General features: G+C 44.7%; 1 protein-coding gene across 1 annotated transcript in view; it reads left to right on the forward strand.

Annotated features, from left to right (window-relative positions):
* The window catches only part of tarbp1 (TAR (HIV-1) RNA binding protein 1), a 183163-nt gene extending 165507 nt beyond the window's left edge, over positions 1–17656 (forward strand). Inside the window, exon 32 of the mRNA XM_048536298.2 lies at positions 14763–17656. Within this exon, the coding sequence (XP_048392255.1) occupies positions 14763–14955 (193 nt within the window). The 3' untranslated portion in view covers positions 14956–17656. The remainder of the gene's footprint in view (positions 1–14762) is intronic.
* The last annotated feature ends 5407 nt before the right edge of the window (positions 17657–23063 follow it).

Genomic DNA, 23063 nt, shown 5'->3' on the forward strand with positions numbered 1-23063 from the left:
GGTCGAGAACACCCTTGACGGTGTCTTCCGCATTTCCCGCAACACATCCCTCACACCCCGCCCCCGCAATAACCACCCTAAGAGAAACCCCCTCATCCTCACATGCCACCCCACCAACCTCCGGATACAATGCATCAACCTCCGACACTTCCACCATCTACAACCTGACCCCACCACCCAAGACTTTTTTTTTCCATCCCCACCCTTGTCTGCCTTCTGGAGAGACCACTCACTCTCCGCGACTCCTTTGTCCGCTCCACACTCCCCTCTAACCCCACCACATCCGGCACCTTCCCCTGCAACCGCAGAAAGTGCTACACTTGCCCCCACATTACCTCCCTCACCCCCATTCCAGGTCCCAAGATGACTTTCCATATTAAGCAGATGTTCACCTGCACATCTGCCAATGAAGTATACTGTATCCACTGTAGCCGGTGTGGCTTCCTCCACATTGGGGAAACCAAGCAGAGGCTTGGGGACTGCTTTGCAGAACACCTCCGCTCTGTTCGCAATAAACAACTGCACTTCCCAGTCGTGAACCATTTTAACTCCCCCTCCCATTCCTGAGACGACATGTCCATCATGGGCCTCCTGCAGTGCCACAATGATGCCACCTGAAGGTTGCAGGAACAGCAACTCATATTCCGCTTGGGAACCCTGCAGCCCAGTGGTATCAATGTGGACTTCACAAGCTTCAAAATCTCCCCTCCCCCCACTGCATCCCAAAACAAGCCCAGCCTGTCTCTGCCTCCCTAACCTGTTCTTCCTCTCACCCATCCCTTCCTCCCACCCCAAGCCGCACCTCCATTTCCTACCTACTAACCTCATCCCACCTCCTTGACCTGTCCGTCTTCCCTGGACTGACCTATCCCCTCCCTACCTCCCCACCTATACTCTCCTCTCCACCTATCTTCTTTTCTCTCCATCTTCGGTCCGCCTCCCGCCCTCCCTATTTATTCCAGAACCCTCACCCCATCCCCCTCTCTGATGAAGGGTCTAGGCCCGCAATGTCAGCTTTTGTGCTCCTGAGATGCTGCTTGGCTTGCTGTGTTCATCCAGCTTCACACTTTATTATCTTGAATTCTCCAGCATCTGCAGTTCCCATTATCACAGGTAACTGACTTAAGATGCTTTTGACTGGATTCTGCTGTTGCAATATTTGTGGAAATGCCACAAAATGTCCTTGGATTTACGAGGGCAAGTTGCTGGATTCTGTGGGGTTGTTGCAATGTCATGGGATGGGTCAAAGGAGGTTTGTAACCTGTCCATACAAAGTCTGTACCAGTTATTGGGGCAGGAGTTGGAGTGCTTCTGGGTCTACTGACATAACAGGCAAATGGAGCTGTGACTGCAGAGGGGAGAAGCTCTCCACAGTGGGGATAGCAGGAAGGTTTGCTACAACCTATCACAGGTTAGCATTCAAGTTAAACAACTCCATAGAGACCAGTATTCCTCACCAAATCACCCTTTATTTGCACTTGGAGAATCTCCTCTCCCCTCCCCCCACTGCTTCCCAAAACCAGCCCAGCTCGTCCCCACCTCCCTAACCTGTTCTTCCTCTCACCTATCCCCTCCTCCCACCTCAAGCTGCACCTCCATTTCCCACCTACTAACCTCATCCCGCCTCCCTGACCTGTCCGGACTGACCTATCCCCTCCCCACCTATTTTCTCCTCTGTCCATCTTCGGGCCGCCTCCCCCTCTCTCCCTATTTATTTCAGAACCCTCACCCCATCCCCCTCTCTGATGAAGGGTCTAGGCCCGAAACATCAGCTTTTGTGCTCCTGAGATGCTGCTTGGCCTGCTGTGTTCATCCAGCTTCACACTTTGTTATCACACAACATTACCTGTGACTGCTTTAAAGTCAAGACTGAATTGGATATATTTTAGATGTTGCGCTTTGTGATTAGCAAAATGTATTTATCTTGGCAGAGATTTAAGTGTAAGAATATGCAGCATTGTTGGTGTTACCAAGTTGCTTTTCTACTGTTCCTCTGTGAAGCACCGTAGAATGTTTCTCTACATTAAATGACCTGTCTGAATGTAAGTGTTTGTGCTGTACCATGGAATAGTGAGACATGTGATTTGCCTGTAATTGATACTGCAGCTGATCATGTTGAATTCCTAGTCTGGAATGGCCCTGGCAGGGAGAGATGTCTCCAGGGGGAGAGAAAAGAATCTCTATTGTCTTGCCTGTCTGTTCTGACACACCTCCTAGTGGTAGGTTACCTAATTGTACTGGAGTTTGGCACATCATCTTTAGTTAGGAAATGCTGTTTGAGAAATAGGTGGAAGTAATAAAAGGGTTATTTTCTTTAAATATACTCTTCTAAAAAGCTGCTTTGAATTGCTGGCGGCCTGTAGCCATAGCCATCTAGATTTCTGCTCATTTGTTGACAGTCAAAAACATTTACTGCTTGAATGAACAATGTGTAATTTTGTGTATCTGTGTGAAAAGAGAATGTAGCAGACATTTATAATTTAACACACTAAATTTGCAGCAGATTTTCATAGGCAGTATCCAAAGTGTATGAAGATAACCGTCACTTAGTGTGTCTAGAATGAAAATGCTACTTATTGTCTCCAGAATGAAAATGCTACTTATTGCTGTTGGTGCTTAGTCATAGCCAGAGAGTAATACAGCATGGAAACCGACCTCTTGATTCAACCAGTCCACACTGACCATAATCCCAAATTAAATTAGTCCCACCTGTCTGTGCTTGGCCCATATCCGTCCAAATTCTTTAATGGTTTCACTAATCCAGTCTGAGAGTCCATTCTATGTAGTAATCTTGCACTATGAAGATCTCCACATTTTGTCTTGAGATTTTCTTTCAATTGTTTGAGCCTGATTCCCCGCCTTACTGTGTTTGCTTTAATATTTTGCATTTATTGTTTCAATGTGGTCTGTATGATTATGTTAGCTACCGTATTGAATACTCTGAGTATTGCAGTTGACCTTTCTTACCATCTGGGAAGGATAAAGACCTCAAAACAAAACAGCATCAAAGTTCAGCTGAAAGTGACTACATAGCAATTGCACGTTGCTGACTATGAAAAGCAAAAATCCAGTCATACGAATGGAATACCTTAAATACATGGTGATGATAGAACCAGGTTTATTGTTTTTTGCAAAGTAATTTTTGCAAAATGAAGATTAATTGATTTGAATTGCAAAGTTTTTGTAGCCCAGGTTAATGGTTCTCCTTTCATTTAAGGAATGCAGTTGGTATGTTATAGGTGAGTTGGAATTATACCAGGGAAGAAAAAGAGGTGAATTTGTCTATGGTGCATCTACTACCAGTGTGATTGTGTTATTCATCTTATATCGCTTAAGCAATGGTTTATTGTCTTTTTGGGAGCCGCTCCTGTATTATTGCCTCCACTGAAGCGTTTACCACAACACCAATTTAACTATGGTTAAAAGAAAATAAAAGTCACGTTAATGCCATTCATTTGTCCAGAGAGGGCTCCATTGTGGTACTGAATTGAACAAGATTTCACCAGAAGAATTGCTTCTGTTCGTTTTGTCGAATAACCTCAATACTTTTTCATTTATGCTGAGGCCATGGGTTTTAATTAGCCTTTTAGGCTTTGACATTGCATTTTCTTTTGTTTTTGCTTTAGTTGTGTTGACACCACTGACTGTTTATCCGTATTCTGTGAGCATTTATATGGGTATTTAAGTACTATTCTCAAACAAATGGACCATTGCTCATAGTCCTACATGATCTTTGTAAATGAATAAATTGTTTTGATTCTCTCCTGAAAAATTTACCTAATGTCTTGCAGCCATTCTGCTGCAGCCTGTTGTTATATTACATTGATTGTGTTTAAGTATATGGAGGTGGTGAGAATTAACTGGGGATTCACTTGAGTACCAATTTTTAATCATTTATACACTATGTGCTAATTTGTCATAATTGTGAGGGCTCGTGTGGAGTAATGGTAGTGTTCTTATCTTTGGGCTGGAAGACCTGTGTTCGAGTCCCACCTGTTCCAGCGGTATGTCATAAAATCCCTGAACAGGTTGAATTAAAAAAAAATACCTTGAGTACTAATTTAAAAATAAGCACAGACAGAAATTAATTTTTGGATTAGAAAAGGTCTTGCATTTAGCCTTTTTCATGATTACTGGATATTTGGAATGGCTTTACAGTCTATGGAGTACTTTTGAAATGTAGGGACTGCTGTACACTTGTAACATGTAAATATTAAAATGTGTGCCGATGTTTGGTTGTAGATAGTACATGGTGGCACTTTGGGTTAGTGGTTAGCACTGCTGTCACTCTGCGCCTGGGACCTGTGCTCAGTTCAACCTTGGCTGACTGTCTCTCGAGTTTAAGAGATAATGGGAACTGCAGATGCTGGAGAATCCAAGATAACAAAATGTGAGGCTGGATGAACACAGCAGGACAAGCAGCATCTCAGGAGCACAAAAGCTGACGTTTCGGGCCTAGACCCTTCATCAGAGAGGGAGATGGGGTGAGGGTTCGGGAATAAATAGGGAGAGAGGGGGAGGCGGGCCGAAGATGGAGAGTAAAGAAGATAGGTGGAGAGGGTGTAGGTGGGGAGGTAGGGAGGGGATAGGTCAGTCCAGGGAAGACGGACAGGTCAAGGAGGTGGGATGAGGTTAGTAGGTAGATGGGGGTGCGGCTTGGGGTGGGAGGAAGGGATGGGTGAGAGGAAGAACAGGTTAGGGAGGCAGAGACGGGTTGGACTGGTTTTGGGATGCAGTGGGTGGAGGGGAAGAGCTGGGCTGGTTGTGTGGTGCAGTGGGGGGAGGGGACGAACTGGGCTGGTTTAGGGATGCAGTTGGGGAAGGGGAGATTTTGAAACTGGTGAAGTCCACATTGATACCATTAGGCTGCAGGGTTCCCAGGCGGAATATGAGTTGCTGTTCCTGCAACCTTCGGGTGGCATCAATGTGGCACTGCAGGAGGCCCATGATGGACATGTCATCTAAAGAATGGGAGGGGGAGTGGAAATGGTTTGCGACTGGGAGGTGCAGTTGTTTGTTGCGAATCGAGCGGGGGTGTTCTGCAAAGCGGTCTCCAAGCCTCCGCTTGGTTTCCCCAATGTAGAGGAAGCCACACTGGGTACAGTGGATGCAGTATACCACGTTGGCAGATGTGCAGGTGAACTTCTGCTTAATGTGGAATGTCATCTTGGGGCCTGGGATGGGGGTGAGGGGGGAGGTGTGGGGGCAAGTGTAGCATTTCTTGCGGTTGCAGGGGAAGGTGCCGGGTGTGGTGGGGTTGGAGGGCAGTATGGAGCGATCAAGGGAGTCACGGAGAGAGTGGTCTCTCCGGAAAGCAGACGGGTGGGGATGGAAAAATGTCTTGGGTGGTGGGGTCGGCTTGTAGATGGCGGAAGTGTCGGAGGATGATGCGTTGTATCCGAATGTTGGTGGTGTGGTGTGTGAGAACGAGGGGGATCCTCTTTGGGCGGTTTTGGCGGGTGCGGGGTGTGAGGGACATGTTGCGGGAAATACGGGAGACGCGGCCGAGGACGTTCTCGATCACTGTGGGGGGAAAGTTGCAGTCCCGGAAGAACTTGGACATCTGCGATGTGCGGGAGTGGAATGTCTTATCGTGGGAGCAGATGCGGCGGAGGTGGAGGAATTGGGAATAGGGGATGGAATTTTTGCAGGAGGGTGGGTGGGAGGAGGTGTACTGTAGGTAGCTGTGGGAGTCGGTGGGCTTGAAATGGACATCAGTTACAAGCTGGTTGCCTGAGATGGAGACTGAGAGGTCCAGGAAGGTGAGGGATGTGCTGGAGATGGCCCAGGTGAACTGAAGGTTGGGGTGGAAGGTGTTGGTGAAGTGGATGAACTGTTCGAGCTCCTCTGGGGAGCAAGAGGCGGCGCCGATACAGTCATCAATGCACCGGAGGAAGAGGTGGGGTTTGGGGCCTGTGTAGGTGCGGAAGAGGGACTGTTCCACGTAACCTACAAAGAGGCAGGCATAGCTGGGGCCCATGCGGGTGCCCTTGGCCACCCCCTTAGTCTGTAGGAAGTGGGAGGAGTCAAAAGAGAAGTTGTTGAGGGTGAGGACGAGTTTGGCTAGGCCCCCACACCTCCCCCCTCACCCCCATCCCAGCCCCAAGATGACATTTCACATTAAGCAGAGATTCACCTACACATCTGCCAACGTGGTATACTGCATCCACTGTACCCGGTGTGGCATCCTCTACATTGGGGAAACCAAGCGGAGGCTTGGAGACCGCTTTGCAGAACACCTCCGCTCAGTTCGCAACAAACTACTGCACCTCCCAGTCGCAAACCATTTCCACTCCCCCTCCCATTCTTTAGATGACATGCCCATCATGGGCCTCCTGCAGTGCCACAATGGTGCCACCCGAAGGTTGCAGGAACAGCAACTCATATTCCGCCTGGGAACCCTGCAGCCTAATGGTATCAATGTGGACTTCACCAGTTTCAAAATCTCCCCTTCCCCAACTGCATCCCTAAACCAGCCCAGTTCGTCCCCTCCCCCCACTGCACCACACAACCAGCCCAGCTCTTCCCCTCCACCCACTGCATCCTAAAACCAGTCCAACCCGTCTCTGCCTCCCTAACCTGTTCTTCCTCTCACCCATCCCTTCCTCCCACCCCAAGCCGCACCCCCATCTACCTACTAACCTCATCCCACCTCCTTGACCTGTCCGTATTCCCTGGACTGACCTATCCCCTCCTACCTCCCCACCTATACTCTCTCCACCTATCTTCTTTTCTCTCCATCTTCGGTCCGCCTCCCCCTCTCTCCCTATTTATTCCAGAACCCTCATCCCATCCCCCTCTCTGATGAAGGGTCTAGGCCCGAAACGTCAGCTTTTGTGCTCCTGAGATGCTGCTTGGCCTGCTGTGTTCATCCAGCCTCACGTTTTGTTGTCTCTCGAGTTTGCACATTTTCCCTGTGTCTGGATGGCTTCATCCCACAATCCAAAGATGTGCAGGTTAGGTAGATTGGCCATGCTAAATTGCCGTTAGTGTCGAGGGATGTGCAGGCTTGGTAGATTAGCCATGCGAAATGCTGGGTTCTAGGGATAGTGTAGGGGGGTTATTCTGGGTGGGATGCTCTTCATAGAGTCATTGTGGACTTGTTGGATCGATTGGCCGGTTTCCACATTGTTGGGATTCTATGAACATGCTTTCTGGACCAGAATTCCACTTTTGCAGAATCCTTTTTGCATGATGTTACCAAACTGAATGGGCCCTGATTTTAACTCGGAGTAAATTAAAATCTCATTCAATGATAGTAATGACCTTGAGCTTGACAACATATTGAACCACCTTTTCATTCTGATTTCTAGTGCATCTTGATGTTTGCAGCATACAAAACCTTGATGCATATTATTTGAGTTTGCTCTTATGTGACCAGGTTTTACCCTGGATATGACCTGATCAGCAAGGAAGAATTCAGTCATGGAAAAATGCATTGGCAATAATTTCCTGCTGATAAATTTACTAGAAACTCCAGTATTTTTAGTGCACTGGTTCGTGTGTTTAACTTTTTATGTGTGCTGTATTAACAGCTGTTTGTTTTAAACAGGTTTACATTAAGCTGTAAAACAAACAGCAAAATAGTGCAGATGCTGGAAATCTGAAATTCAAGTAGCAAGTGCTAAAAATATATGGCAAGTTGATCAGCAGAGAGAGCAAAGTAGGCATTAAAGTTTTAGATGTGATCAGAAGTGTTCAACCTGGAACAATAAACCCATGTTACTCACTGTACTGCTTGACCTGCTGAGCTTTTCCATCCTTTTCTGTTTGTTGTGGAACAATTACATTAATCTAGCAGAGACCAGCATTTAACATTTATCAACGTGATAAAAATTTTGCAGATCAGAAGTTGTGTTCTGAATTTTTATAAATCAGATTTTATTCCGATCCTTTAAGTTGTTTATAGACTTTCGCAGCAATATTTGCTCCCAGGATTATGTTCAGTCCTGGGCAAACAACATTGCTGTGTGGAAAACTGGAAAGTTGATTTAAGTGATGTGCACGTCATGTACAATGGAAAAACCAAGAGGTTAATTGGGCGGACAATGGCATTTGAATTACTGGAAAATGAATATACGCGGTCCATCTGAAAGCCTTACATATACAAAAACGGTTATCGACTGCTACGTTTGTATAACACAGTTTTCAATAAGCCTTTGTGGAGTCCATTTTCACTTTCAACTCCCAGATTTCTAAACTGGTAAAGTAGCAGGCATATCATGCAGATCCTTATTTCGTCGTGCCCTCAGTTAACATATGCATACCAGCCTTTACTTGTATATTGCCCAAAGGAATCCTTATTTGCCAGATTTGTTTTTCGTGGAGCCTTTATGTTCTTTCTAATTTGCAAACACCTATCTCCAGCATGAGGGATATTGCCTGTGTAATATTCTAAGATACCAGAGTTCTGTTCACATCTTTATATGACCGTGTTTTGTTTTCCCTTTTGCCTTGAGTTTGCAGTCTACAGTGAGTCATTGTCAACTGAGTTAAACATAGGTCAATCTGTAAATCTATTTTTCTTTGTATCTCTGAGTTTTTAATCAGATATTTGCCTGATGGCTGACGAGATCATGCTCCAAGATCTAGAACAGTCACTGTGAAGAACATTTGTAGAGCCACATGAAGCATTCTGTATACTTTTTCTAAACTGTACAATTTGCATTTGTAAGTTTGTACACTTTGTTATTAGAAAGACTTAGATTCATATCAATCTATTTCACTTTGGAATGCATCCGAATGCCTCAAAATGCTTTACAGCCCAGTGCAGCCTTTCCAAAATGTAGGGAACTGAGTAAATGATTTGTACAGCATTCAGTAAATTTGCCCACAAACAACTTCATAATGACGTTGGTTGAGGGATAAATATGGCCTGTGCAAGTCCTGTAAAAAGAGACAGAAAATTTATAGGAGCAAAAGAACTGTGTATGGTTTTGAGAAGGACTAGCAATTGGGTTACTTCTGTGAGGCATTGTTACTGTTCCTATTGGCCCAGGCTTGCTCCTGATGTCATAATAGGGAATTATTCCTTTAATCATGGAGTTGTTAATGATGATGATTTCACTTTAATAATGCACGTCTCTATGTCTGTTAAACCAGAGCTCACTTCAACATTGATCTTCATAATTTAAATGTTTTGGGGCTAATATTTACATAGAAACATAGAAGACAAGAGCAGGAGCAGGCCATTTGGCCCTTTGAGCCTACTCTGTCATTCTTCATGATCATGGCTGATTGTTCAACTCAAAAGTCTAATCAAGTGAGAATTTTGAGCCTCTGAGATCCCCCCTCATTCATCTGAACTGCAGTGAAAACAATCCCAACTGAATCAATCTCTCCTCATAAGTCAGTGCTGCCATCCCTGGAATCAGCCTGATAAACCTTTGCTGCACCACTCGAGAGCAAGAGCATCCTTCCTCAGAAAAGGAGACCAAAACCCCACACAGTATTCCAGGTGTGGCCTCACCGAGGCCCTGTACAACTGCAACAACACATCCCTGCTCCTCTATTCGAACCTCTTGCAATGAAGGCCAACATACCATTTGCCTTCTTTACCACCTACTGCACCTGCATGCTAACCATGTGGCTTACTTTGTGGCTAAAAGAGTGGTGTGGGAAAATGGGTTTCCTTTTCATGGGGCTCTGGCATCAATTCTGGGATAGGAGTGATCTATACTGCTGGGATGGACTCCCCCTGAACAGGGCTGGGTCCAGTGTTCTGGAAAAAAGGGTAAATAGGGTGGTTTATAGAACTTTAAACTAGTAAGTAGAGGGGAAGGGAGAAGTGAGCGTAGAGGGAGAATAATAATTAATGTAAGGCAGGTTAGCAGGTGACGAGGAAGCTTTGACTCCATTGAAAATTAGGTAAAATGTTAAAGGGAAGGAGAACTCAAGAGCAGTTAGTACTGGAGGTAATAGGACCCAAAAAGAAGATGCAAACACTGGCATAAGGGCACTTTATCTAAAAGCTCGGAGCATTCGAAACAAGGTGGATGAGTTGACGGTGCAAATCATGGCAAATGGGTGTGATTTAGTGGCCATTACAGAGACATAGTTATAGGATGGTCATATCTGGGAGTTAAATATCCAGGGGTATCAAACTGTTCGGAAGGACAGATAGGAAGGTAAGGGAGGTGGTGTTGTTCTGATTTTTGAAGATGATATCAGGGCGGTAGTGAGAGATGATATTGGTTCAACTGAACAAACGTTGAATCCATTTGGGTGGAAATTAGGAATAGCAGGGAGAAGTCACTGATAGGCTTGGTCTGCAGGTCACCAAATAATGACATTGTGGTGGGGCAGGCAATAAACATAGAAGTAGCTAATGCATGTAAAAATGGTACAGCAATTATCATGGGGGATTTTAATCTACATTTTGAATGGTCAAACCAGGTCAGTCGTGGCAGCCTTGAGGAGGGGTTCATAGAATACATCCGCGATAATTTCCTTGAACAGTGTGTAATGGAACCTACGAGGGAGCAAGCTATCCTAGATCTAGTCCTGTGTAATGAGACAGGAATAATTAATAATCTCACAGTGATCCTCTCGGAAGGGGCAATCATGTATGATCAAATTTAAAATACAGATGGAACACAAGAAGGTTAAATCCAGTACCTATATCCTGTGCTTAAACAAAGGAGACTATGAAGGAATGAGGGAGGAGTTAGCTAAGGTAGAATGAGAGCAAAAACTTTGAGGTGGGTCAATTGAGGAACAGTGGAGGACTTTCAAAACAATTTTTCATAGTGCTCAGCAGAAGTATATTCCAGTGATCAGGATGAACTATAGGAAACGAGAGAGCCAGCCATGGATGTCTGAGGAAATGTAGGAAAGTATCAGATTGAAAAAAAAACACATACAAAAAAGCAAAGAGTAGTGGGAAACTAGTAGACTGGGAAATCTTTAAAGGCCAACAGTAAGCCACTAAAAATTATAAAGAAATGTAATATAGATAATGAGAGTAAACTAGCTCAGAATATAAAAACAGGCAGCAAAAGTTTCTATAAATATGTAAATTGTAAAAGAGTGGCGAAAGTAAACATTGGTCCTTCAGAGGATGAGAAGGCCACTTTAATAGCTGGTAATGAGAAAATAGCCATGACATTAACCAGTTATTTCATGTCGGTCTTCACAGTGGAAGACATAAATAACATGCCAAAAACTGATGGCAATAAGGTTATAGCAAGCGAGGACCTAGAAACTATCATTATCACTAAGGAGGCAGTGCTGGGCAAGCTGATGGGGCTAAAAGTAGACAAGTCTCCTGGCCCTGATGATATGCATCCCAGGGCACTAAAAGGGGTGATGGGGGGAAATAGCAAATGCACTAGTAATTATTTACCTAAATTCACTGGACTGTGGGATGGTTCCCGCAGATTGGAAAATAGACAATGTATCGCCACTCTTTAAAAAAGTAATTAGACAAAAAGCAGGCAACTATAGGCCAGTTAGCTTAACTTTGGTACTGCGGAAAATGCTTGAATCTGTCATTAGGGAAGAAATAGCAAGACATCCGGCTATAAATTGCCCCATTGGAAACACACAGCATGGGTTCATGAAGGATAGGCCATGTTTAACTAATTTGCTAGAATTTTTTGAGGACATTACTTGCATGGTGGACATTGGGGAACCTGTGGATGTGGTGTATCTGGATTTCCAGAAGGCATTTAGCAAGATACCACACTAAAGGCTGCTACATAAGATAAAGTCCCACGGTATTACAGATAATGTAATGGCACGGATAGAGGATTGGTTGACCAGTAGAAAGCAAAGAGTAGGGGTAAATGGGTGTTTTTTTTCTGTGGTCAGTGGCTAGTGGTGTGCCTCAGGGATCAGTATTGGGACTGCAGTAGTTTACAGTTTACATTGAAGTTTTGTAGTTGGGGATTAAGTGTGGTGTGTCAAAATTTTCAGATGACACTAAGGTGAGTGGTAGAGCAAAATGTGCAGAAGACACTGAAAGCCTACAGAGGGATATAGATAGTCTAAGTGAGTGGGCAAAGGTCTGGCAGATGATGTACAATGTTGATAAGTGTGAGGTCATCCATTTTGGTAGGATTAACAGGAAAATGGGCTATGTTTTAATTGGTAAAAAATTGCAGCACGCTGCTGTGCAGAGCAACTTGGGTGCCCTTGTGCATGAATCACTAAAAGTGGGATTGCAGGTGCAGCAGGTAATTAAAAAAGGCAAATGGAATTTTGTCCGCCATTGCTAGAGGGATGGAGGTTAAAAACAGGGAGGCTGTGCTGCAGCTGTATAGGATCCTGGTGAGGCCACACCTGGAATACTGCGTGCAGTTTTGGTCTCCTTACTTGTGAAGGGATATTCTAGCACTGGAAAGGGTGCAGAGAAGATTCTCCCGGTTGATTCCAGAGTTGAGAGGGTTAGATTATGAGTAGAGACCGAGTAGACTGGGATTATACTCATTGGAATTCAGAAGAATGAGGGGAGATCTTATAGAAATATATAAGATTATGGAGGGAATAGATAAGGTCGAGGCAGGGAGGCTGTTTCCGCTAGCAGGTGAAATTAGGATGAGAGGGCATCACCTCAAAATAAAGCGAAGCAGGTGTAGATGAGGTCAGGAGGAACTTCTTCACCCCAAGGGTTGTGAATCTGTGCAATTCCCTGCCCAGTGAAGCGGTTGAAGCTACCTCGCTGAATGAATGTTTTTAAGGCAAGGCTAGATAGATTTTTGAACAGTAAAGGAATTAAGGGTTATGGTGAGTGGGTGGGTAAGTGAAGCTGAGTCTCAAAAAGATCGGCCATGATCTTGTTAAATGGCAGGGCAGACTTGAGGGGCCGGATGGCCTACTCCTGCTTCTAGCTCTTATGTATGTTCTTATTTACCATCAGCAACTGGCGCACAAGGATGCCCAGGTCCTGTTGCATACTCCCCTCTCCCAAATTACAGCCATTCAGGTAGTAATGTGACTTCTTATTTTCACTTCCGAAGTGAATAACCTCACATTTAGGCAAGTTATACTGCACCTGCCACTGATGTGCCCATTCATCGAACCTGTTGAGATCATGCTGGAGGATCTCTGCATCCTATACACTTTAAACTTGCACATTAATCTCTTATATGGGACTTTGTCAAATACTTTCTGAAAGTCCAAATATATGACATCAATTGGCTCCCCCTTGTCAGTTCTACTAGTTACATAGAACATAGAACATAGAACATAGAACAGTACAGCACAGAACAGGCCCTTCAGCCCACAATGTTGTGCCGACCATTGATCCTCATGGATGCACCCTCAAATTTCTGTGACCATATGCATGTCCAGCAGTCTCTTAAATGACCCCAATGACCTTGCTTCCACAACTGCTGCTGGCAACGCATTCCATGCTCTCACAACTCTCTGCGTAAAGAACCTGCCTCTGACATCCCCTCTATACTTTCCACCAACCAGCTTAAAACTATGACCCCTCGTGCTAGCCATTTCTGCCCTGGGAAATAGTCTCTGGCTATCGACTCTATCTATGCCTCTCATTATCTTGTATACCTCAATTAGGTCCCCTCTCCTCCTCCTTTTCTCCAATGAAAAGAGACCGAGCTCAGTCAACCTCTCTTCATAAGATAAGCCCTCCAGTCCAGGCAGCATCCTGGTAAACCTCCTCTGAACCCTCTCCAAAGCATCCACATCTTTCCTATAATAGGGCGCCCAGAACTGGACGCAGTATTCCAAGTGAAAATTCACATCTTCATAGAATTCCAACAGATTTATCAAGCATAATATCCCCTTCTTAAATCCACGCTGACTGTCTGATTCTGCCTCTGCTTTCTGAATGCTCTGCTATAAAATCCTTGAATCTGGAAAACTTGTAGTAGTTTTGGTTCAAACACTTTACAACCCACCTCTATAGCAGCATATTTTCTATGACCTTTCAAGTCGATAATCTTCATTAATTGTCAGAAGCACACATCTGGTTCACTAATGTCGTGAAGGGAAGGAAAACTGCCTTACCAGTATGTGACTCCAGACCCACAGCTATATGGTTAACTCCTGACTTTGGTTCTGAAATAGCCACATAGCATCCTGAGTTGGAACAACATTGACATTCCTCTACTGTTACTGGGTCAAAATCATGCCATTCCCTCAGAGCTGTGTGGGTGTTTTTTTCTTTATTTATTCACAGGATAAGGGTGTCGCTGGCTAGATCGCATTTATTACCCATCCCTAATTGCCCAGAGGGCAGTTCAGAGTCAGCCACATTGCTGTGGCTCTGGACAATTGAGAATGGATTCACAGTCATCACAGATATTTATTGAATCCACATTCCACCATCTGCCATGGCAGGATTCAAACCCGGGTCCCCAAACATTATCTGGTTCCCTGGATTAACGGTCCAGCAATAATACCACTAGGCCATTTCCTCCCCTAGTCCAGTGATTTAAAACAACAGCTTGTCATCATCCGAAGACCAGTTAGGGCGGCCAATCACTACTGGCCTAGTTAGCAACACTGACAGTTCGTGAAAGCATAACTGAAGAAAATTCCAAGATAAGATAATCTTGCAACATTGGAATCAGATGTTTGCAAGGAATTAAAAATTTGGGTAGTAAACATTTCTGTTCTATTTTCAAATGTAGACTGCTTGTTGACCTACCAGAACGGTATTTTAACTTGTGATGATTAAACTTTAGGTTTCCTGCCTGCTGCTTGAAGACATTTATCCTCTCTTTATATTACCATTTTGAAAAGTCTGCCAGATTTTTTTACTGAGGTTGACATGTTCAATTTTATTTCTGTAGGAATGAACGAGAGGGAATTCCAGCCAATTTGATCCAACACCTTGATGTTTGTGTGGAAATCCCACAGTGCGGTATCATCCGATCACTGAATGTTCATGTTAGTGGAGCATTGCTCATGTGGGAGTATACACGCCAGCAGATGTTGAAGCAAAGTGCTAGACCTCAAAATGCGACTGCATTGAAGAAAAAATGAAAGAGACATCATCTTGTCAATGCGGAGGAAATCTGCAAATCCTTAGATAATCTGGTGAAAATAAAGTGCTATTGGAAGATATCCTGGAGACAATGACTTGTTAAGCAAAGCCCAGATTAATTCACTTGTATGATTTCAATATTTATATTTCAATAATTTTTGCTATCCATGGAGAAAACAATGTCAGAAACTGAATAAGCCCTCAAGCTTATTCCATTATTCAATAACCTCATGGTTTACATGCCCCCTTAATTAACTGACCTAACAAATCTGCATACCTCCATCTTAAATTTTTCCATTGACCTTGCTTCAAAAGTGCTTTGGAGGGTTGTTCTAGGTTGTCAGAGTTTTCAGATTTCTACCGCTGTAGGAGGAGAAAGCACCTTCTTTGAAAAGCCTAGACTTCCCTTCAGGAGTGTTCCTCCAAGATGAATATTTTGATGAATAAAACTAATGAACCAGAGTGTCTCAGTGACTGTACATAACTGTCTTCCAAGCCAGCCCTACCATCTTAATCCTGCTATTTATGAATCAAGACAGCGCAATGGTTGCAATGACAGAGCTAACTAAATGTAATTGTTGCAACAACTTGGACTTGTGCATTGAGTTTTTCTTGAATCTTCCTGAAAAGAAGCATGGTACTGAAGATTTTCCTCTGGTACTCGACAGGACAAATGCAAGAATGCCAAATTTCAAACAATGGATGTTTGCAGTCATTAAACTTGCAAGAGAAATAGATTTGAAAATAGTTTATATTGCCACTTTATAAAAAGGATGTTGGTGTGCTCGAGAAGGTGCAATGAAAAGTTACTTGAATTTTACTGCAACCTATCAGGAAAGATTCAACAAGCTTTGGGGCTCTTCTCTTGAGCTAGAGATGGCTAAAAGTTGAAATCCTCTATACGTTGAGACATAATAGGCCTCAAATATTAGAAAAGTATTATAAGGTAAGCCTATGGAAGATATTTTCACTTGTAGGCAAGATTGCCACCACAAGGTGCAGTTGAAGTGAATAGTATAGATGTTTTGAAGGGATAACAGATATACACCCAGAAAGGAAAAGAAGACAGTGTTACTGGTGCATCAGTGGAGAGAAGCCTGGATTATGTTTTGAATCCAGTGACCTTTTCTGACGAAGGGTCTCTTGACTCAAAACATTAACATTATTTTCCATCCACAAATGCTGCTAGAGTTCTCCAACAATTTCTTTTTGTTTCAGGTGTCCAGTATCCACATTTTTGTTTTGTATTAATAGGTTACTCACGTTTACTGCAAGCAGTCAGAAGAGACTCATGTAGCATAAACAATGGAATAGACATGTTGAGCCAAATGGTCTACTTCTGTATTGTAAATACATATTTTAAAGACTACCAAAAGAACATCACTGTTCCATAGGCTAATGAGGATATTTTTTGGTTGACACCAATTCTGTTGAATGTGGGTATGCCGAATTTAAAAACTTATAACAAAAGTGGTTTCCCATGTCTGAAAACCTCCCTTGGTATACTATTTCTAATGAGTAACTAAAGACTACTACAAAGTCAGTGTTCTGGAGCCATATGTAGGCTTAAAGGGTTCAATGGGTCAAAATCAAATCTGAAGAGATTGCCTATAATTATTGATAATTGCTAGATCATTTTAGAAAATGTCCTCGAGGGTTGAGTAGCACAGTGGGTTAACACTCATTGTTTTCAGCTTCTTCGACCTAGATATGACTCTCGTCCAGGTAGACATGATGAAAATCCATTGCTGGAAGGTGAAATAAGTTTGGAACATTCTCACATTTCAAGAGTACAAGAATATCACTTAAAATTGATGGTCAGGCTTGACAGAGGATATGGCATTGGCTGCTGTAAGGCCCATAAAGGACTGTGTCTCCATTATACAGAGATATTGGTGGTGCGTAACTTGAGTGGCACTGCTCTACAAGCATACAGAAAAGAAATGAGGAAGCCTTCATAAACCATGTGGTTGGAAATTGAATTCAAACCTTTGTGTCATTCTGCATCACACTGAATCCATCTGAGCCATGTAACCTCTGATTAGGGTACAAAATGGAAATGTCTCACACAACAGCAGGCTGCTCATTTGGAGCTTGGGGTTACGGCAATTAAAATTTAAGATATTATCGAATGAGATTTAATCACATCTGTTTTAGGAGCGCTTGATCTTGATGCTTAAAGGCAGAATTGCTCATTGTTTTGTTCCAGCATCAATCTGTCATTTCAAGCATAGGCGAAAAATAAGTGATAGTTTAAAAAAAAGTGATACTTCTTGTTTTAAGATTAGAACTTTGGAACTTTATTAAGGTTTCTGAATTCAAAGCTGGTCTCTTTCATAACTGTCTTTTTTTTAATTAGCTGAGGTTTACTTAATTATGAGCCAGAGCCATTACAGCAGGAGAAGGAAACCGTTGACCCCATGTTAGCTCTCTGCCACAATCCAGTCAGCCTCACTTGGTAGAATGGACAAACTGGACCCGTTTGATATTGTGTATGGTATTAAACTAAGTAACTGTAATTTGAAATTGCATTTTATTGTATGTTGACAGTGTTGTTTTTGAAAAGAGGATCATTCATGTTCCACAATCTGTGCAGAAATATTCATTGAGGATTTAGTGTGAGATTTTATTTTTTAGGAACTGATGTGAATTTTTATAACCTAGCCGCCACAGTTTTATGTTTTTAATGGCTTTACACATGCAGACTCTACATATAATTTTTCACAATAAATTAATGTTACTTTAATGACTGTTTTTTGTCTTCCTTTGCTGACCCACAGGGATCAGGTCTCTGAGGTGCATATGGACCTTGTGTGAAATAGCTGTCAGCTCAGGTTTACAGTGGGTCTACATCACAAACTGCGTGAAGTTAAAAGTTGAAATCTTCCCAGGTACTGAATAAAGTGGGCAATCACATGAACATTGGGAAAATCGAGTGAGGTCTTGCGAGCAAAAAGTCCCAATTTTGAAACAAGTATTGAATGTATTCACATCTCATTACTTGTTAATTTTACCTCACTTACTTGCAGCTTCCCATTCTCCCACCTGCTGGAGAGAAGCTAGATGCTAAAAATTCATGATGTGAAGGGGCAGGTACCCTAGGGACCCCAGTTTGATGCTTGCTCCTCCACACTTCCATCTTGGCTAGCACTCTCCAGCATCTCAGGACACATTCCATCGGCAATGACTACCTGCACCCTACTCTCCATGTCTGTTGCCATTGAACATGTACCAGCCTCTGGCACGTAACTGATTCACTTAAAATGCAATTTTTCACTTCAGTGCTGCATTTTGAAGCAGATTGGACCAGGCTGCATTCTTGGACTTTTCATTATTGTCTTAGCACTCGCTCACTTTGTACATACTTGGTGGCTCACAGCATATCTGCCTTGCCTTATTGTGTTTTGTTCCCTCAGCCAAAACTTAAAGGTGCATTACAGTTACCGTGTTTTAATGCAGACCCAGTGCTGGGAGACTAGTCATGGTTGTCAGCACTCACTAGCAAAGGGCTGGTCATTTTGTTATAGAACATAGAAAAGTACAGCACGGTACAGGCCCTTCGGCCCACAATATTGTGCTGTGGATTAATCCTAATCCAAAAATAAAATAACCGTACCTACATTCCTCTCAATTCACTGCTGTCCATGTGCATGTCCAGCAGTCGCTTACATGTCATTGATGACTCTGCTTCCACGATTACCACTGGCAAAGTATTCCATGCGCTCACAACTCTGGGTGAAGAACCTCCCTCTGACGTCTCCTCTATACCTTCCTCCTAACACCTCAAAACTATGACCCCTCATGGCAGTCAATCTTGCCCTGGGGAAAGGTCTGGCTCTTGACTCTATCCATTCCTCTCATTACCTTGTACACCTCGATCAGGTCAACTCTCTTCCTCCTTCTCTCCAGAGAGAAATGTCCGAGCTCAGTCACCCTCTCCTCGTAAGACAAGCCCTCCAGTCCAGGCAGCATCCTGGTAAACCTCCTTTGCACCCTCTCTAAAGCCTCCACATCTTTCATAATAGGGCGACCAGAACTGGACACAATATTCCAAATGTGGTCTCACCAGGGTTTTGCAGAGCTGCAGCATAACCTTGCGGCTCTTAAACTCAATCCCCCTGTTAATAAAAACCAAAACACCATATGCTTTCTTAACAACCTTATCCACTTGGGTGGCAACTTTGAGGGAGCTATGCACTTGAACACCAAGATCCTGCTGTTCCTCCACACTGCCAAGAATCCTGCCTTTAATCCAATATTCAGCTTTTTAAGTTCGACCTTCCAAAATGCATCACCTCGCATTTATCCAGCTTGAACTCCATCTGCCATTTCTCAGCCCAGCTCTGCATATTGCCAATATCTCGCTGAAGCCTGCAATAGCCCTAGATACTATCAACGGCTCCTCCAATCTTTGTGTCATCATGCAAACATACTAACCCACGCCTCAACCTCCTCATCCAAGTCATTTATAAAAACTACAAAGAGCAGAGGCCCAAGAACAGAGCCCTGCGGGACACCACTCAGCACTGACCTCCAGGCAGAATACTTACCATTTACAACCACTCTCTGCCTCCTGTCAGCCAACCAATTCTGAATCCAGACAGCCTGTATCCCATACCTCCTGACTTTATGAATGAGCCTGCCGTGGGGAACCTTATCAAATGCCTTGCTGAAGTCCATGTACACCACATCCACTGCTCAACCCTCATCAACCTGTCTCCTGACCTCAAAGAACTCAGTAAGATTTGTGAGACATGACCTGCCCCTCTCAAAGCCATGCTGACTCCCTTTAATCATGCTATGCTTTTCCAAAAAGCCATAAATCCTATCCCTCAGAATTCTTTCCAAAACCTTGCTGACCACAGATGTAAGACTGACTGGTCTGTAATTTCCAGGGATTTCCCTGTTCCCTTTCTTGAAAAGAGGAACGACATTTGCCTCTCTCCAGCCTTCCGGTACGACTCCCGTGGAGAATGAGGAAGCAAAGATCTTCACCAGCGGCTTAGCATCCTCCTTCCTCGCTTCCCGGAGCAACCTAGGATATATCTGGTTTGGCCCTGAGGACTTATCAATCTTAATGCTCGCCAAAATTTCCAGCACATCAACTTCCTCAATCTCGATCTGTTCAAGCCTGTTTCCCTGCTCCTCAAAGTTCTCATTCACGACAAGGTCCCTTTCCTTAGTGAAAACTGAAGCAAAAAACTCATTTAGGGCTTCCCCTATCTGCTCAGACTCCACGCACAAGTTCCCTACGCTATCCCTGATCGGTCCTACCTTCTCCCTGATCGGTCCTACCTTCTCCCTGATCGGTCCTACCTTCTCCCTGATCGGTCCTACCTTCTCCCTGATTGGTCCTACCTTCTCCCTGATCATTTTCTTATTCCTCACGTATGAGTAAAATGCCTTCAGGTTCTCCCTAATCCTTCCTGCCAAGCCTTTTTCGTGCCCCCTCCTGGCCCTCCTCAGTCCACTTTTGAGCTCCTTCCGAGCAAGCCTGTAATCCTCTAAAGCTGTGCTAGACCCTTGCTTCCTCCACGTTACGTAAGCTGCCTTTTTCTTTTTGACAAGAAGCACCTCTGTTCCCGTCATCCAAGGCTCCTTAATCTTACCCCTTCTTATTTGTCTCAGAGGAACAAATTTATGCATCACTCGCAACAATTGCACCTTAAACAGTCTCCACATGTCTGTTGTGCCCTTTCTGTGGAATAATTGCTCCCAATCTGTACTTCCCAACTCCTACCTGATAGCATCATAGTTTCCTTTTCCCCAGTTAAATATCTTGCCCTGGTAACTGCTCCTTTCCCTCTCCGTGGCTATGGTAAATGTGAGGTTCTGTACTACATCAATCTCTCACCTGCTGATTGTGTGGTGAACACAATGCATGTACTTCAACCAAATTACCATACTTCAATCTGACAAGAGTGACACCCTTTATTCAGGTGTTCCCCCTAAGTCAAGGCAGCTTCTGATAACATTCCAGCAGCTTGGGAAAGTCAGGAGATCCATGCCTCTGCAGTCTGGGGAGTGGACCATGGTCGGCCTTGTGGACCCAATGCAGCCAGTGCACGGGACGGTAGACGGAGCTATGCAGAGCTAGGTCAGGAGTCTGGTCAGTCATCCACCCATCCTTCCACTGCGGGGGGAACGTTGCAGTCCTTGAAGAACGTGGGCATCGGGGGTGTGCAGGAGTGGAATGCCTCATCCTGGGAGCAGATGTGACGGAGGCGGAGGATTTGGGAATAGGGAATGGAATTTATGCAGCGGGGTGGGTGGGAGGAGGTATATTCTAGGTAGCTGTGGGAGTCAGTGGGCTTGAAATGGATATCAGTTACAAGCTGGTTGCCTGAGATGGAGACTGAGAGGTCCAGGAACGTGAGGGATGCATGGGTGGGGTGACCTGCCTACCAGGGAAGGCCATAGTGGACAGGTCTCTGGCACTGAGCCTGGCCCTGTGGCAAAGAAGGGAAGGGAGGAGAATAGGAGAGCAATTGTAGTGGGGGATTCAATAGTAAGAGGCACAGACAGGCAGCTCTGTGGATGCGAGCAATATGAATGGATGGTATGTTGTCTCCCAGGTGCCAGGGTCAGAGGAGCTCGAACAGTTCATCCACTTCACCTACACCTTCCACCCCAACCTCAAGTTTACCTGGGCCACCCCCTTTGTCTGTAGGAAGTGGGAGGAATCGAAAGAGAAGTTGTTGAGGGTGAGGACAAGTTCGGCTGGGCAGATGAGGGTGTCGGTGGAGGGGGACTGGTCGGGCCTGCGGGACAGGAAGAAGCGGGGGGCCTTGAGGCCATCTGCATGAGGAATACAGGTGTGTAGGGACTGGACGTCCATGATGAAAATGAGGTGTTGGGAGCCGGGGAATTGGAAGTTCTGGAGGAGGTGGAGGGTGTGGGTGGTGTCACGGACGTAGGTGGGGAGTTCCTGGACCAAAGGGGAGAAAATGGAGTCCAGATAGGTGGAGATGAGTTCGGTGGGGCAGGAACAGGCTGAGACAATGGGTCGACCAGGGCAGGCAGGTTTGTGGATGCTGGTTGTTCACCCATCCCCTTAAGGATCTTGAAGACACGATCTGAGACATCACGGACCCTGACACCTGGGAGGCAACATACCATATGTTCATCTTGTTCGCATCCACAGAGCTGCCTGTCTGTGCCTCTTACTATTGAATCCCCCACTACAATTGCTCTCCTATTCTCCTCCCTTCCCTTCTTTGCCACAGGGCCAGGCTCAGTGCCAGAGACCTGTCCACTATGGCCTTCCCTGGTAGGTAGGTCACCCCGCCCATGCAGTATCCAAAATGGTGTACTTATTATTGAGGGGAACGGTCACAGGGGATCCCTGCACTGTCTGCCTATTCCTTTTCCCCTTCCTGACAATCACCCAGCTACCTTTTTCCTGTATCTTGGGTGTGACCACCTCCCTGTAACTCCTCTCTATCGCCCCCTCAGCCTCCCGAATGATCGGGAATTCATTCAGCTCCAGCTCCAGTTCCCTAACACGGTTTTTGAGGAGCTGAGTTGGGTGTGCTTCTGGCAGGTGAAGTCAGAGGGGACACCAGCAGTGACCCTTGTTTCCTGCATCCTGCAAGAGGAGCATGCAACCTGCCCTAGCTTCCATTCCCTCTACTCCAGATTTCTAGAAGAAGAATCAAAAAAAGCGTTACCTTACCGAACCTCCACACAGTCTTTTTTGGTTAGAGAAGGAGGACATCTAGGAGACACTACATGTGTAATGTTTTGGGTTTAGCCAATACCCGAATTTATCTGTTTCTTCCTGGCTAGCGTTCCCTCCGCACACCCACCCTGAAAATAAGAGGTCTTCTGCTGCACAAGGTAAGTTTTTAATACAGGGAAAAACAAAAAAAAAAGCCTTACCTTCCCGTTGGCACTCTGGCTCGCGCTGCAGCCGCTGAAAACAAGAGGTTTTCAAGACAAGACAGTAAATGTTCCATTCTGTCAGGGGGGAGGCTTCATATTCATGTGATGTGAAGCCCTTCGAAGAGCACTGGCATTAAATAGACACCTGTAGAGTACAGATGAAAGATACGTGCAAGCAGTAAATGGTGAATGTGAGCCTTAAACATTAACCTGTGTGGAATCT

The sequence above is a fragment of the Stegostoma tigrinum genome, chromosome 9 (genome assembly GCF_030684315.1).
Source record: "Stegostoma tigrinum isolate sSteTig4 chromosome 9, sSteTig4.hap1, whole genome shotgun sequence".
NCBI classification, from domain to species: domain Eukaryota; kingdom Metazoa; phylum Chordata; class Chondrichthyes; order Orectolobiformes; family Stegostomatidae; genus Stegostoma; species Stegostoma tigrinum.